Source organism: Chamaea fasciata, unplaced genomic scaffold (genome assembly GCF_029207755.1).
Source record: "Chamaea fasciata isolate MVZ Bird 193981 ecotype frontalis unplaced genomic scaffold, bChaFas1.0.hap1 SCAF_6, whole genome shotgun sequence".
Lineage (NCBI taxonomy): Eukaryota > Metazoa > Chordata > Aves > Passeriformes > Sylviidae > Chamaea > Chamaea fasciata.
Genome location: NW_027094091.1, coordinates 68,396,362 through 68,414,094, shown reverse-complemented (window position 1 = coordinate 68,414,094; position 17,733 = coordinate 68,396,362). Strand labels below are relative to the sequence as shown.

At 45.7% G+C, this 17,733-nt stretch overlaps 1 protein-coding gene across 2 annotated transcripts in view; it reads right to left on the bottom strand.

The window, feature by feature from the left end:
- ANTXR2 (ANTXR cell adhesion molecule 2) overlaps positions 1 to 17,733 on the bottom strand; it is an 80,276-nt gene that overhangs the window by 37,394 nt on the left and 25,149 nt on the right. For both annotated transcript variants that reach the window (XM_066186712.1, XM_066186713.1), the window contains exons 8-11: positions 17,273 to 17,333; positions 16,205 to 16,300; positions 13,488 to 13,557; positions 232 to 310 (exon numbers count right to left, since the gene is read on the bottom strand). In XM_066186712.1, the coding sequence (XP_066042809.1) occupies positions 232 to 310; positions 13,488 to 13,557; positions 16,205 to 16,300; positions 17,273 to 17,333 (306 nt within the window). The remainder of the gene's footprint in view (positions 1 to 231; positions 311 to 13,487; positions 13,558 to 16,204; positions 16,301 to 17,272; positions 17,334 to 17,733) is intronic.

Here is a 17,733-nt window from a genome sequence, read left to right as displayed (position 1 = left end):
TGCCATGAAGGAATGGGACCCCAGGTGACCGTCATGCCTGGCCCTTAGGACATGGTATCTACAGTGAGCAGGTCTCTGAGGGCAGGGAAGCCTCCCAGTACCTTGAAAAACACAGCTTTGCACAGGAAAGTGGAAGCAGAGGTTCTCTGCTCTGAGGTCTTGCAATAGCAAAACCCAAAGAGAAACGGGGTGCGGGGATTTTATAAGGAGTTCTGGAAGTCATTCACTTACACACTCCGAAGCAGTGATGGTTAATGAGCTGGACATGAAAGACTGGCCTTCATTCAAACTCACCAAAACCTCCAGGGTTCTGCCAAGAGACAAAGAAAAAACATGAGCAGCCATGGAACAGCCAAGAAAGGCTCATATCTGCTCCACAGGCACTTGTACCTACAGCCTCTGCTCCACAGGGAGCATCCTCAGAGGGGAAATGGAAGCCTGTGCTTATTCCTATTTGGGAATAAGTTTGGTCTCCTCGGGAATAAGTTTGGTCTCCTTGACAAAGAGCTGTCCAAGTAGAGAATATCCCTTCCCCATTCCACAGAGCAGAAAATACTCCCAAAACTTTGGCATAAAATAAACTGAAGTTCAACTGTAAAAGTAGTATTGTTTTGTCTGTTCCATAACCAACGCCTTAGTCCTACACAGACATTATGGTTAAAGATGTTGGATAATTATAAATGGTCAGGACTTGCTATAAATAGCCCCGAACACTGCATACAAATGGTATGTGGTTTACATTTTACAAATTAACCCTACAAGAAAACAACACATGGTGGATGTTAAACAGAAGAAGACTCCTCAGCTTCTCTGGCTTGGATTCCCAGGATTCAGACAGTTTATGTTATGCATAGATGTAATTAAATAAAAATGTAGATATCCATGAACTAAAATGATTAATCATTTACACCGTTCTTACATGTCATGAGTTTTTATTCTGGCACAAACACTGTAGTCAATATGGAGTTCAAAGCTATTTTAGCTAATTTGGCTAATTTCTTCTTCAGTTTTAGCAAAAATGAAGTGAGTTGCTTCCACTAAACTAATTTTTAAATTATCTATTCTGAATAATTGATCCAACAGAAAGAATAACTCTTAATTTCCTTCTAATTGGAATTCACTGGAATAAGTGAATCAGAACCAACGAAAAACCAAAAACTATTTGATTCCCGTGCAGAGCAATAAATCAAACCACAGTGAAACTTTGGTCAATGATGACTTTTTTTAAGATGTGGTGCTTTTTATTATTTTTAATTCCAGTTATTTGTTTCGGCAATGCAATGAGGAATGCTAGGGGAAATTCCAGCATAAGGATTCTGCTTAGGTTTGGCCAAACACTCCTGAAACTGCAGGTCAGGAGGGTTTCCTGCCTCCCCTGGTGGAGAGAAGAACCCCCAGGCTGAGCTGTTCACACACTCCTGCAGCTGCTCTGCCAGTCCTGCGTGCCCTGGCAGCCCTCTGAATTCTGCCTCAAATGCCACTAGTGAGGAATGAGGCTGTTTTGGTAGATAGTCTTTGCTAGGAAATGGAGCAAAACAGGGACACGAAACACACCTGGATAAAACTCATAAGCCACAGTAAAGAAAAGGATCATTCTTTGGCATCCTGGGGACCTCAACATATCCTTAAGCTCACTGGGTTGTATGAAACATTCTGTAAAATAGCAAAGATTTCCCAGTGGACTGGAGCCCACTGTACACCTTGCTGATTGCAACACAGTAACCATTGCTAGTTATAATTGGTACTAGCTGGGATTGCATTTCCCAGCTTGGGTGCCATGTACCACCCCATGCCTGCAGCTCTTTGGCCCTACACTCCTGCTGTTGGAGCGCACTGACAGATCCCAGGGAGCAGGCTCACTGAGCAATCAGCTCCAGCATGGACACACTGCAGGAGGGCAGCCCTGCCCTACCCATTCCCACCCCGATACACTGCTGCAGGGATGAGCCACTGGAGATGTCGCTGGAGCTGATCATACCCACTCAGTTCTGGAAGCCACAGAGTGAACTCACACAGATAATTACCTCATCTTCAAAAGGATGAACCTGTCAACACAGAAAAGCACTCCTTCCCTGAGACTGTCACAGCTGTAGGGAATACCAAATACGTTATTTCATTTCTTGAGCAGCCACCTGTTTGCTGGGCTGTGGGTACTTGTGATTCATACAAACACTGCCCCTTAAACTGTGAGTCCCAGAAAGAGGTGTCTGCTGCTGCTACTCCTTCACACACAGCTCAAAGACAGACTTGTACACAAACACATCCTAGTGTTTACCAGCAACTGGCCACGTGTGTGAGACTTTTAGCTCGGCACTGCCGAAACTGAAAATATTCTGACATGAAAATGACAAGCAGTAGTGATTCCATCTCTTGGGCCCCTGCATTTCCCACTGGTTACTGTCAGTGTTGTGCAAGGGCCGAGTCCCTCCAGCAGAGCTCAGTACTGCCAGGTCACGAGAACATTCCTGTCCCTGCAGCCAGGCAGCTCTTGGGCACAGCCCTGGTTCACCAGTGAAGGGTGAAGCTGTACTAGTTTTGTACCAGCACAGATCCCCGCTGAGGACTGAGCTCTGGAAAGCTGCCACAAGTGGGGTATCCCCTCAGGGCCCCTCAAATAAACCCCCTCAAGATTTGGGCAGTGTTGTTGGCACAGCCCCCCGGGGCCATCCCGCAGCATCATCCTGCAGCCTGGCACCAGGATCACGTGGAGCTGAGCAGCTCCTCTCTGTGCAGCTAGACATGCAGGGCTGCAGGGGCCAGGCTCCAGGGAAAGGCAGTCGAGCCCTGCTCATTACTCCTCAGAACCCCAGCAGTGCCCACAGACAGTAGCTTTCCAGGGCTTTGAGCCAGGATGCTCATTCCCATCCTCTGCTCCCTTCTGACACCGCATCTGAGCAAGGTGGGATCAGAGAGCTGGTGAAGGAGCACGAGTAAATACAGTGCTGTGCAGCACAAACCCTACTGCTCTGCCTCCACCTCAGCCCTAAAGTGCACCTTCCCAGCAGTCTGTACTTCAAGCCCTTCTCACTGTACTAGGAAAATTGCTTTTCATTTACAATTCATGGCCCTTCCTTCACGTGGAAGGGATTTTCCTATCTGTTGTCTGTGCAATATCACTTTTTGGATGGGAACCAATCCTGGAAAACTTAAACCTGAAAAGAGCTTTTTAAAAATGTTCTGATTTCTGACCAAAACTAACCACAAGACTCTTGCAACTTGAAGCTGCATTGGTTCTGGCCCACTGCCCATCCTAATATATCTAATTTACCCAAATTTAATTTAATTTTTACCCATCCTAATTTACCCAAAAATGTAACTTGAGGAGACGAAACAATTGCAATTCCTTCCATCGTGCCCACTGCAGGTTTATTGAGACAGCCGAGGAATGTGGCCCTGTGCCATATGTCCCTGCAACTCTGGTCTAAAGCCTCCCATTCCCTGTGAAATACAGCTGATGTTTCCATCTACGGTAACCTATTTGCAAAGTATTCATTTGCTCCTTACTGCCATTTTATGACCCATTAAAAAAGATGAAAAAATTAAATACAATTGTGAAAGACATTTGCTGGAAGTAATAAATAATTTACCTCCAATTTTCACTCACTGAAAATTAAACTGGCGACTGCTCAAAAAGTTACTAAAATTATGGTGAGAAAGGTACTCTAGAATTAAATGTCTGACTAAAATAGCAAAAATGCTGTACATAGGAGGAAGGCAAAAAATAGGTCTGTGTATTTAAAGGGTACTTTCCCTTCCAACAGTGCCTCCATGAAACAATGGATAGTTTTATAATACAGGCTCCATTTGACCAAACCCATTCTGATGTCTTTGGCCACTGCTTGCTGGGGTACAATAAACATTTAGCCCTCCATTCTCCCTGACCCAAGCAGAGAGGACTTGTTCCCTGGGCTCAGTTAACAAACACTTCTGGACCACAAAGATGACTCTGCATCCAGGGACTCATCTCTGCTGCAGGAGGAGGCAACACGCAGAGGAAGGAATTTCCAGCCAGGTTTCTGGGTATGGTGCTCTTCGCAGACTTACAGCCTCAGCTGCACAAGGGCAGGGACAATTCTGGAGCAGGTTACCAGTCCCTGCCTGTCATGTTTGGTGCAGTCCCACTATGCCACAGGCCAGCTCTACCAAGGGAGAACTGGGACCATCCACTCAGTGGGAACTGAGAGTGGGACAGGACATGGCCTGCAGTTTGGAGAAGTCAGGGGTGTCTTCCTCCCATCAGTCACACGGGCATAAAAAGGAGCACTGAGTATTTTCCAGAGGATAGCAAGACTCACTCATCCTGGAATTCATTATGGTGTTTGGGGATTCTGGTAATTAGTACAAACTTTTCCCCCTGCCCTTCTTGGTGTAGCTTAGCACTGATACAAATTCAGGTGATGGTTCTTTGGGACTCCCTCTTGTTACCTCAGAACCCTCTAGCTTTTCCAGCTGCATGTCCAATATGCTGTCTGGGCTTCACTTTCCATGGAACAGGACACAAGCGCAGAGAGACACAAACTGTCACTGCTGGGAACTCCTAGGGAATGTGAGAGAACTGGAAGCCAGTGAGGAACTAGGTCTGATCTTATGGAATCATGGGAACCTGCAGTAGCAGGGTATGAAACATCATTATTCTGTTAAATTAGACTATTAATTCAGCTTGGGATCCTATGGCCACTGCATAATGTGCAGCAGTTAGTTCTGCTCACGCAGTCCTTGCTAATGCTCTGGGAACACTGTGTGCCCTAGGAGGGACGTGAAGGACTGCGCCAGAAATTACTACTGATCTTAACACCACATCCATATGGCTGAGGGGCCTGTTAGCCTATACAATTCATTGAGGATGTTTCCATCTGTGAATAGGTCCCATTACACCCTAATTGTGTCAGACTAAATGTATTTCTAAAATAGTTGTAGAAATTAATATTTATAACAGACATTAAGCCTAATCCAGTCCTATTTCTGGCTTCTCCTCACCTGAGTTGATTTCTCTAGCTATTCTGGAGGGGGGAGATTGTTCCATGGGAGCACCAGACACTGGGAACCATACTGTCTTTTCTTTTTGTTGGAACAAAATGTTGTGTAGGGAAATAAAAGACAATGCCTACAATAAACACTTCACCTCAGCGAGCTTGCAATGGAAAGAATCGGTGCAGGTGAGAGCAGTTCTGACCCCCTATGGCTCCCAGCCCAGGGCTACAGGGGAAGCCCAGCTGTTTGCAATGAGGGGTAATGTCAATATCCCATGCAGGTCTGGACTGGCCATGGGCACAGCAGTGATATGGGGGAGGGGGGTGTATTGCCTTCACCTGGGCACAGGGGCTCTGCAATGCTGAAAACAACAGTGAACAGCCTGACCTGAAGCTGGCATCCCACCAATTGCTGAGCGGCAGGATATCAAAAGGGAGAAGCACAGGTGACTTCCTTTTCTGTTGGTGCTGGGAATGGCTGCATTCCCCATGTCAGAGAGCTGCTGGGCTGCTGGCCAGCAAGGCTGGAAGAGGACCAAGAAGCTGAGAGAGCCCAGAGATCATCCTGGGGGCTGGGACTTCCAGCAGCAGCAGCCTGCCTGCTCTCCTCCATTCAGTGTGTCTCAAAGGATAGCTGGCTTTTGAGAGGTGACTGGGTTCTTTGTACTTTTGCGTTTTCACAGTAGTGACCAGTGTTATGCGGAGTGAGAAATATTTTAGTCAACATGCTGCTTCTTAACTTTTGTAAGTTAAGAAAATCCTATTGCATTCTCCTTTTAATTGGTCCCCTTATCTCTGAACAATGTTTTTTTCCAAGTGATAAGTAGTCACCATGTAGACTTCAGACTAAGGATGAGGCTTGGTAAATTGGTCCTTAAACCCACACTTGCATGCTGACACCAGCTGCCAAGCTCTCAAGTGGCTCAGCGCTCAGAACAAGCACTGCCCCTTACGTTAGTGAATAATTTCACTCTGTGGCCAAATGGCACCTCTGTCTGCATTGCCACAAAGGCTGTGGTGAGGCTTCTTAGTGAACAACACCACAGAAAGAGCTCAGTGTCGCTTCTTAATTAGAAAGAGAACAGAAATGCTCAACACAGCCACAGCGTATTAATCCTTTCTTGAGTGACCCTGAAAGACATGTGAGACTGAGCTGCAGCTTGCAAACACTCTGCCTTTACTGACAACAGCTTTTCTAAATTTTTACCTTTCTCAGCAGAGGAAGAAAAAGTGACAAAACAAAAATAGCAGCAGCAAAGGTAGCCATAGCAAGCAACACTAACTCTCTCCTCCCTCTGGTTTTTAGCCACTCGCTTCCACGTTGTCCAAAAACTCACTTAAGTTCCACACATCTTTCTCAGCACTCATTCAGGCAGGCAAAGGGATGTTTTGCACAATTCCATGACCCTGACCAAGTTCTGGGCCTGTCTGACTAAAAAGGTGATGATGCCGTGTGTGTACCTGTATGCACTGGAAATCATAGGGGTTTGTGTACTTCAGTATTTGTGGGCGGCTTCTGTGGGGGAAAGACCCGAAACACACTGGGGTGCTTGTCAGGAGCATCTTTTAAATGTGCATTTGGACTTTGTGATAACACAGACTGTCTGAGGATATTGCCTTTGTCTGTTTGTCTGGTAAAACTCGGTGAGACAAAGGTGAGGTTTAACCTGCAGGTGTGGCTGAGGTAACAGATAACCCAGTGTTGCAGAGGGGTGTCAGGTGAGCACCCAGTGAGCTGCCGAGCTAGATGTGTGTGTGGGCAGGGGGACTGCTGGATGAATCCAGCTGTGAGAGGTGTGGCTGGGCTGTTCCGCCAACACTGAGCCAGTAAGATACGACAATGGACGCTGGGTCAGGTATAATTACAAGCTTGTCACCTGCTTGCTTTTGAGGCTTGCACCATTAGAGGGAAGTACAACTGCACCATGCTAACATGAGGCACTGACACTTGATGTGGGAATGTCAGTGTGTCAGCCCAAGCACTCAAGTGCATCCTCTGAGAGCACTAATGGTGCCGGATCAGCTCGCATGCTATTCTGATATTTATTTTGTGTTTGCTTCAAGAATCAGGCCAATGTTTTTGAAAGCACATTTAACTATACCATATGCCTACTTAAATCATTCCTATCAAACAAGTTGTGGGATGCTGCTCTGGTTCATTCTGTTCTATTTTCCCTCCCTTCCCAATGTGTTTATGTGCATTTATCCAATTTGCTCTGTTCCTTGTGCCAAATGGCAGGTCTGAGATCCCAGCCAGGCAGGGGCAGCTGTGCTATTGTTGGTGTCTGACAAAACAGAGGTCATGGGCTGGGCCTGCAGCTCTAGCTCTAATGACAGCTTGTGTTGGACATTATGGGGCAGTCACAGGGTAATCAGGGTTCATGGGCCCTCAGAAGTAGGAATAAACTTTAATTTGCCCCTTGGTAACTAAGAACTCAACTCTCCCTTTTAAGACATAATCCCTGTGCAAATTAGCCTCTTGCAAATTATTCTGCTGTTTGTTTACTTTATTGCCGTAACTCCTTCCTCTGTCTGGAAAACACCCAACTTTAAACAGACCTACCACAAAAAGCCAAAACCTGAAAAACTAAGAAACAGCCTAACTGGAAGAAAGGGTCTCTCCTGCATGGAACTGATCCTAGCTGTTCTCACTTCTAAGACTGATGAGAGTTATGAGCTGTGCCAACCTAGGAAGTGACTGCCCACAGAAAGGAGTAGGCTTTTGTCCTTCAGAGGACGACTCTGCCCTCCCTGGAAGGTTGTTCCAGGCAGTGACACAGCAAAGCACGATCATTCCCAATGCCCTCTGTTCAGCAAGAGATCAATCTGCAGGGCTTGGGAATTCTAAACTCCCTGCTCCTTGGGTGGCCTGACACTTTATCCCCTCCTGCTGCCTTTCAGCCTGGAAGGCAGGAGTCTCTAAGCTACTGAAAAGGGTATTCCTTGGAGCTGCACGCCAGCTCTGAGGCACCAGAGCAGGCTGCAGTGGCCGGGCAGCTGAGGAGAGGAGACACAAGTCCCTGGAGCCACTCGGGGAGTGCACAGCTGCTGCAAGGCCGCCTGGCTCCGGCTGTGGCACTGCCGTACTGCTTGGCATGGAAAAGGGAGCACTGGGGAAACAGCACATCTGTCACCCACACACAGCCACAACCTCCACTCAGGGCAGCACCAGATGTGTTTATTCAAAGCATGTACTAACTAGCTACTTAATGGCTTAGAATTATTAGCCACAAGTTAATTAGGCAAACATATTCACCATCAGTCACCTTACAAAGCATCACTTCTTCAACACTGCTTGTACTTCCTGAGTGCCTTTATCAAGCACAGGAAACCGGAGGGGAATACTACCCATTCCATAAAGGAGCTGCAGCAAGAAATAAATGTGTGAAAGGTGTTCACTGTGTCCTAATGAATGCTAGAGTGCACAGGTAATGCCTTAGCTGAGTGCCTCTCCATGGTGCCGGCACAGTGGCACGAGGGAGGAAGCAGAGAGACTTAAGAGCCTGCAGCTGATGGGGAAGAAAAGGGAAGTAACAGTGGAAAAAATTATTCCTTGGTATAGTTAAATTTGCAAAGACTGGCTTCCCTGCTGCTTCATGTACTGGGTATATGCCTCGGGGTGCAAACACTTTCCTGCATGCGTGATGAATTTGGGACCACCTCTGTCCCAAGGGAACAGGCTCTGGTTCCACAAGATATGAGACTCAAAAGCAGTTTGTCAGTTCCTAGCCTCCTGGTCACAGGCAGCAGTGAATGGAGTAAAGGCAGAAGAAAATCTATCTTTAGGTAGCAAGGACAGTCAAGATCCCTGGTTGGGCGCCTGCTATGACAACCACTCCATAGAACACCTTTCAGCTGCTCTCCAAAGGGACAGCTGTCTAGAAACCCAGCGAGGTAATCTGAAGGATGGAGCCCACAATCCATTCATCCTCTCTGTGCCTGTTTGCTTTCATGTGTCCATGCTCTTCCCCTAATATCTGGTGCTGGTATTAATAAAAATGACACTTGGAAAACAGAAAGCAAGATTCAAGGTACCCCTGTTCCCTTGTCATGGAATCATCTTGCAGCTAGAAATCCTAGAGCCCCTAGAGCTGAATGTGAGGCATGTGATGGGTAACGGATTACCTCCTGCATTGCTGTGTGCTTTGTGCCAAGTGAGCTGCCCCAGACTTCATCAGCTCCTTGGAAACTGCAGGTAACCAAGAATTTGGCAGTACAGGAGTAGTCATTTGCCTTCCTACCACCCAGAAAATAATTCCTATTGAATCTTTGCTCTTTAAGTGCCACCAGCTGTTTGTGTTGGACAGGATGCAGGAAGCAATAAATGGAAGCTGGAGACAGCAGTACTTGAATACAGGGCAAACAAGATCATTAACAGCAGCAATGTGCAATGTCCCACCCTGGCATGCAAGCTTATCATCAAGTCAAGGTACCTGTGAGAGAAGTTTCACTTACACTCAGATTTAGGCTGGGATTTGTCTTTTTTGGTTCTGTTATTCCTTAAGCTTCCGAGCCCAAGGAGAAGGACACTGCATATTTCTGTCCTAGCAAAACCTGAGTTCAAGTGCAGGATGCACAAAGACGGAAGCTGGCCAGCACTGCAGCTGCATGAAAGAACAGACTTCTGTAGTTCTCTGAACTATTTTAAGAACAATGACAATTCCTCAGCCTGTTGGTTCAGTTTGAATAATCCACTGCCTAGCCTACATCCATCCTTTCTCATCTGGCTTAGAGGAAAGTCTGCACAAGATTGGAAGTTTGCAGTAGGCACCATCAAATCCAAAATGTTACTGTGATTTTCCAGTGAGAAATGAGAGTTCAAACCGACAGAGATAAGTAATAGTCACATAACTCTTCACTAGAAGCATTTCAGTAAAACAGTGTTTTGTTGTGCTAGTTTAAACTGTAGTTGTGGGGAGATAGATAGAGGTGGTGCTGAAGGCAGTCCTATCCTTGATATATTACAGCTGTGTTAATTATCCAAGAGTAGGAACAGCCTTTCTCTCCCAGCAGTGGGTGTGATAAAGAGTGAGTGAGCCAGGAGGGGATTCAGTTGGAGTCTGCTGGCCGTGTTGTGAGGAGGAAGGGACAGGAGGTCATATGAGGGACAGAAAGGAAAAGATGCTGTGTGTAGGACCGACAGGGCTAGGTAGTCATGCTAGCGGCAGGAAGGAGCGAGCCAGAACTGGACAAAGAGAGAAAGAACCAGAGCTGTATGGAGCTGCCCATGGAATTGCAACAGAGAAAAGGTATGAAGGACTTTTTAACAACAAAGTGCTGATACTTGGAGCCCCCAGAAGTTTTTAAAGAAGTACTCTGAGTGCAGCGCCCGTCTCAACTTCCACAGTAGCTACTGTCACCCACTCACCTAATAAAAGCAAATTTTAAGTGTTCAGGCAGTGGAAGAAATGCTGGTTTTTCCACTGGCCTTTCCATAAAAGGCAGAGGGGGTTTCACCAATGGCTCACCAGAGCAGAAGGCAGCTGGAGGTGAAGCCAAGCTTACAGACATTGGTCTGGATGCAAACTCACAGAACTTAGGGCAGAAGGAAGAGAACAAAAGTGAAGCTAGCAAGGAATGTAGACTTTTAAAACATGACTGTTTTTCCTGTACTAGTGTTCAAAGAGACAAGGGCTCTGATTGCTTTCCAAACCACAATGACTACAGAAAGATGTACAGTAATGGAGGCGTCACAGCCACCTCTGGTTTGGTTTGATTCTCTTGCGCTGTGGCAGGACAACAAATCCAAGTCTCAGCTAAAAAGGGGAACTGATTTTCTCAAATATTCTGAGACCTCCAAAATGTGACTTCTAAATGGGCAATGCAGTAGAATCAGAGTCAGGTTTACTAACCAGCTTGATTGTGTTGTTACACCAGCCATCACAAGTGCATAAGTGATCTCTCAAAGCAGTTCAACCTGGGTTGGCCCCCTCACCTTCCTGCAAGATGGATGTGTACTTTCCCTTTCTGCTTTACTTCAAATTTGTAATGTGTTAAGGCATAGGTTTGCTCATATGAAAATTGTGAATAATTGTCAGGTGTTAGCTGATCAGGAGCCTTGTGAGTTGGGTTTGTAAGCAGACAATGGAATTTTGCATTTTAGAAGCAGCATGACAAGAAGGGATTTTAAATGGCACAGGCAGTACACTCGTGTTGTCACCCAGCCTAAGGATGATGCATCCATCTGCTACAGGGTACTGTGGAAAAGCAGACTTTGAAAAAAATCCTGGGTTAGATCTACAGCTGGCATTTGGGAAGCTCCAGACTCAATGCAGCCAACAGCTGGGAAGGAAGCAGAAGCACACCATGGCTGAAGTCCAGGACAGCAGAGGTTCACCAACCCAACATCCTGGACACTTTGGCATTTTTTCTATTCCACGCAGCTTAGTGTTATTCTGCCTGGGAAAATTTCTGATTCATCAGGCAAAAAGAAATATCTCCAGCTAGGAAAACATACAATGAAACCTGTTACATGAGTCTTGACTGTTCACCCAGAAACCAAGTTTCAGGTTTAAAAGCTACACAGCAAGCTAACTCTGGCTGCTTGTGTTTTCTTAATTCCACCAAAAAGAGTACTAAAAAGAACAAAGCAGTTGTTGCTATATTAGTGATTAATATTGGCTCCACTACATGAGGAATTACTGGGAGATATCCAGCCCTAGTCTAGGCTGTGCCAATGGGAAGTCAAGAGTTCAAGTATGTACATAACTTTCATAGCTGTCAGTCTTCTGCACAGTAAACTGCTCAGCTCTGGGCCAAAGTTCCAACTCCTTCAATAGCAGGTCAGGGAACTGTGTTCCACATAGTAACTTGGAAAAATGTATTTTCCTGTGAACCTGTAAAACTCCAACTGCATTGTGCTGATGTGCATTATTTACACTGCAGTTCCAGGGTGAGAGCTGTCTGGTCCAGTAACACTCCACAGGGTAAGGAAAAATGCAACATGTGCAACTAACTTCCACAGCTTTAACCTAAACAAATGTGTCATGCACTTCACATGCATTTGGCAGGACTGGCTGTTTACATACTCTGGGACAAACTGAGTGTGGAAAAGCATTCACAGCATCAGCTTTTAGGGAGCTCCATACTGGGATCTAATTTGCTACTGCTCTTCTGTTGTACAGTAACTACACTGAAATACCTGGCCTGGGGAGGAGGCATTTTAACCCGACTGATGGGCATTGTTCTGATGACATCAGTTCCCTTAAAGCTGTGGTGGTGCTGACTGGTTTTAGCTAAGGAGGAGCTGCAGAGCTGCTGTGCTGAATGCTTACACACCCCCACCAGCTCCCAGCTGAGCACTGCTGCTGCGCTATGGGATGCACAGGCCACTCAGCAGGCACAGGGGCCTGACACTCTTCTGCACGTGGCACAAGATGTGAAAAGCAACATCATGAAACACATTGGTATTGAATCCCTCACCACCTTCCTCTGCTCTCCATGTAGAGCTCTGCTCTGTGTTTGCTCTCCCTGCCAGCCATGACGCAGCTTGGGAGGCAGACCCTCTGCCCCAAACCACGCCACTGGGGTCAAGCACTGAATGTTTTTCCTCTGCAGCTTTCCAACTTCCCTCTCCCAGCCTGCTGTTTTACACACAAACCAGATGTGCATTTGGAGCTTTGCTATCCATCTGACAGCACAACTGTGGCAGCTGATTGTTGAACAAGTCAGAAATGTTACTACAGACAAGTCATCTATACAACATGCTTAGTTCTTCAGCTGCTGAACTGCCACAGATAAATGCCAATGCATAACTGCTGCACTTCCTACTGGATTAGCATTAATCTCATTCCTAATAAGTCTCTGGGAAGAACTACTTGATAAACAGGGAGGGAGCCAACAGCCAAAGCTTTTGCCCTCCCACAGGACCCAGATCTGATGTGCAGTTTTCTGACTTCAGATTAGCTTAGGGTCTTCAGAAATCTGCAGAATGAAGTCCAAGTGATCATAAGACCCTGAGGCACGTTTGAGTTGGAGAGGAGGAGGGAAGGATTAGTTCTCCAAGGGCCAGAAGTAATGTGCAATCCTGGCCAGTGACACCGAGAATAAGGCCAGAGCTACAGTTTAGCCCCAGTGCTGGAGCTGTTAAGTCATTGGATCAGGATATGTGGAGCAGGGGTACATGTCCTGACACCTAATTTTAATAATAGCTTGTAAGTGTCAGTGGTAATGTCATCTCTAACAGTGGGCCTGAAGATGATCCAGACAAGACTGTTAAAACAGCTAATCTGCATTAAACTTAAGACAGATCTTTCCAGTATTTCAAAAACCGGCTGAATATTCATTTCTAAGGCATTGTCCGAATGGTTTGCTCACAGATGATTACTCAAAGCCCGCTCCAAAGCTGGCATATACACCAGGGAAGTAACACAGGAATGGGGGGAAAAATACAACAACAGACCACCCCCCGTAAAAGCAACAAAATATTGCCTTCAGCCAAACCCCTCCCAAAAAACGTCAGCTATAACAATGCCAAATTCCAGCATAACATGGGCTGGCATTTGGTTCAGTACTTACTGGCCACTTTTGTACAGGATCGGTGCAGGGCAGAGCAAAAAATCAGATTCTACTTTTTTAGGCCTTTCATCTGAAAAAAAAAAAATCACATGAGCTTACTATGCTGTACAGCTTAGGTGAGGAGCTGCTCTTTGCTGGTCTATCCTGGCTGAAATCAGCAGCAAGGCAGGCCCAAGGTAAGGAACATGGAGCCCCAGAGCTGGCTGTAAATGCCAGGTGAGCCCACATTACAGCACGTATTTGAGCTGCTCCAGTCAGCTTATGCTCTTCGAGAGAACATTTCCTAGAATCAGCGCTGTCTTTGTGGAGAGTAAGAACACTATAAATAGTTTCCTGGTAGTTGGAAGATGAAGGTTTGTTTCTAGTTGGCTCCATCCCTGTGCACTGTGTTACAGGACTGTTTTATTAGCTGTGACTCGAGTGTCTTTTTCTCCAGTGTTTCTTCTGTTTTAGAGTCTGTGTGATTTGCAGACATCTTACACTTACAAAGCACCTATGTGTAGAGCACATCAAGCACTTATTTGTAGAGCCTTGCGTCCAGTACAGCATTTTTGTTCTGCAGGAGTGAGTAGCGGAGAACAGAGCTTTTTTGCCTCATGTGTTTGGTAAACTGGGGAAAATTCAGCCCCTTTGTGCAGAACCATCCTCCTGAACTTCCCCACGGCAGGACTGATGATTTCTGTGCAAGGACTATTTCCTGACTGTGGGGTGAGAGCAGATAAGTGATCTGCCAGATCAACTTGGAGATGACTCTGTTCTGCATTTCAGGAATAGGCAGACAGACAAGCAGTTCAGGGGCAGCTGAAGGAGGAGCTGTTGGCATAAATGAGCTTTTCATATGTGCTATAATCTGCACTGACTGCTTGGCCTAGATTTGGGGCTAGTTGTGAGGTGGGGAAGAGGGATTAGCACATTGCCATATGTTTTTGTCTTAATGGTATGTTTCATAGATTATTTTTCTATCCCACAGCTCCATTTGGCAGGTTTCCTTTCTAGCATTTGGTAATGGTTCTTTATAAATGCAGAATGAGAAAGATGCCAAATGCATCCTTTAAAAGCAGGGGAACAGACACAGTAAGGGTGTGCTTAGAGGCTGGTCTCAAAGAAGAGCCCAGGCTCTCCGTGAGGGGAGCTCCAATGCCAGCAGATCCTCACCCGAGTGCCTTCATTTGTGCCCTCACATACTGAGAGTTCTGCAGAGGGACTGCCAGTCTTCTGTAGAGGAGACTGCAGTGAAATGGGGATGATTGTCCTTCTCCTGGGACCATCTCCTTCTTCCTGCTATTGCTCAAGCACCCTGCCTATCTTCTTGTTCATCCTGGCTCCACTGGCCCCCTTTAGGCTTCCTCTGAAGCAGGCAATCAGAATCCAGAGCTGTAGAGAATGACCTGGTGTATTGCAGAAAGAGCAACTTGAAATTTCCCTGTTTTCTTCCTGTACTACTCCCTAACCACTTGCTGTTGTCCATTGCTGAAGATGTGGACCGGGGGGATGCAGAAGGCCCTGGCAAGACCCCATAGAGCAGATTGTGTTTTTATAATCAATACATCACTGTGCCATTCCCCTACCCTCATGTGCTCCAGCACACCCCTTTCTGAAGCCAAGAAAAAACAAGCAGCCCAGAGCTGTAGTTGGCAAGTCTCACATCAGATGGTAGCAAGTGTTTGTGGGCAATGGGAAGCAGAGGTGACAATTGTAATGGAAACTGAAGGGAAATTTATACAAGCTGAATTGACTTACACAGGCTGCCTGCATCCAGAACTACTGGGTTATCCTGTTATTACGCCAAATTATTGTAGGTATTTAACAGGCAGGAGAGACTGGCAGCCCATTCCAATATATACAATATCCTGGGTAAGGAAGAAACTGCACTGGAAACACAAGTTCTATTATGTAGGAATTAAAGACAGGCAAATACAGAAATTAGACTGTAGGCAGGGAAAAAATCAGTTGTAGTTTTTCCTTCAAGTTCCCTTTTGGCTGTTTTCCAGTCTGGCTGGCTTCTAAAGAATTCTGTTTAGAGCTAGAAGTTGGATGTACTTATCCTAGCCATCCACTTGAATTTCTGGAGAGAAAAAGCAAACTCACATATAAGCTATAGGGAAGTGCCTGCACAAAGTGTCATGGTCACCATCTGAAACAGAATAGCTTTGGGATGTGGCTGCAGTAAGCCCTGAGATGCTGTGCACACAGAGCTCATGGACCATGATAAAATATACCACTGTTCTCACCTGGCCTTTTTCTGTGCTGTTGCAGGAGGAGGACTGACATGCCCATGAAATGCACAGCACACTGGGCACACCACCCAGAATGGGCAGAGACCTTGCAAAAAACAAGGCAAGTACCTCTGGGAATTGCAATGAGATGTCTTAGCCAGGACTATCCTGCAGAAAGGGACCTCAGTCAGTACATTGCAGTGACAGGTTTGTTCATCAGCAAACATCTGCTTGCCCAAACATCAGGAGCCAAACAGTTCTCACCCATGCTAATGCCCACAGCCAGGGGACTGCCAACACCAATCACAGCTAACAGCACCTGGTACCAAAATGAGCAGAACATGAAACAACTTTCCTCCCTTTATTAATCTTCAGAGCTTTTCTTTCTCCTCCTCTTTGATATTCTTCTCTTTCAACTTTCATCAGCTGAGGTAATGAGAAGCAAAATCAAACACTGCCTCAGGACTACAAAGGCAGACAGTTGCAAATGCCCACACTTACGGATTGTTGTTCCGTTCACTTGATAGGTACAAGTTACGCTGTTGGTTCTTCCACCAAGGGTTAAGCCGCTTCCTCTGAGAACAACTTGAAACTCCTCTGGAGGGAAAAGCAAACACAACAAAATCACCAAACTTCCGTGCACTGCAGTAAGTTACACCATGGCAATTTCATTTAGTCTGCAATAAACAAAGCACAACATAATAATGCTTCCAACTTAGTGAGATCTCCTTTCTTCCTGAACCCTTGTACTGAATTCACCTTAAAAATGGACAAAGTCAAGATTTATTCCCAAATTTTTATTGAGACAGCCCTATGAAATTGGAAGTGGATTCAGGCTATCACCAGGATCCGGGGCTCAGCTGCACAGTAAGACACAGTTTCTCAGTGAATGAAAAATGAGAAATCTGGGACTCAAAACCAGAAGACTCCCCAAACCCAGATCAGGCTCACTTATAGTGCCAGATGAAGAAAACATTTCTCCAGAGTATTATTTCTCTGCAAGTTGCCTGAGGGCCACACTATCTATGAGCTGTGCAGAGGAGGAGTGAAAAGAGTTTTTTTACCAGGAACACTGACTTCACCCAGAGCATCCATGTTTTCACAAAAATATCCAAGTAACATTTTGCAACTACCTTATTTTGATTGATATCCAACTATGCGTGGATTATGAAGCTCAGAAGGAAGAAAAGGCCTTAAAATTCTGTGCAACTCTTCCATTTCATTAATATATTGCTCTTGCTGCCCAGAAATGCAGTCACGTGCTTTGTTCTAACACTCCACAGATTTTGGGACAGATCTAGGACAAATGCAAAGCAGTCTCATGGGAGAGGGGCAGGTAAATGCTCTCAAACTTCCACGTGCATTACCCAAGCTATGGAAGCAGGCCCTGGTGGTCAGCTCCTCTGAGAAGAGCAAGAAGTCAACCAAGAAATCCAATGTTTCTTTAACTTCTTGAGGACTTAAGTTTAAGATGCTTTATTCGAGAGACATGCAGTTTTCCTTTGGATAAAACAGGGAAACCACAGTCCTATAATAATTGACTAGTATACTAAAATTATAAAACCTTACCTCCTACACAGACACTCGATGGCTCCAAATACAGAATCTCGGTGCACGATTGTTTCAAAACCTATTGCAAAGGAGGAAATAGACACAAATAGGTTTCATAGCTCTATTTCAATGAGCAATCTCAGTTTAAAACAAATGCTTATCCTTAGAACACACCTACAGCTACAGGTTTGGTTTGCTAAGTCTAACTTTGCAGGATGTTTTCTGGAGTATGCAAAGCTCCTGCATACCTGCACAGTCAAGTCCAGGAGTTCCTAAGGGCTGGATTAGTTTGTTAAACCCCAGAGAGCCTTTAAAATATAATGATATCCAGATCCCTAACCTGATTTTCTGTGAACCCCAATCCTAATGTATAAGCCAAAAACTAATCACAAGGAGCCTGATCCAAAACCTCATCCAGTCAAAAGCAGACTTCCAACAATGAAGCCTGGTCAAGCCAAGTGCATGTTACTGTGAGTGCT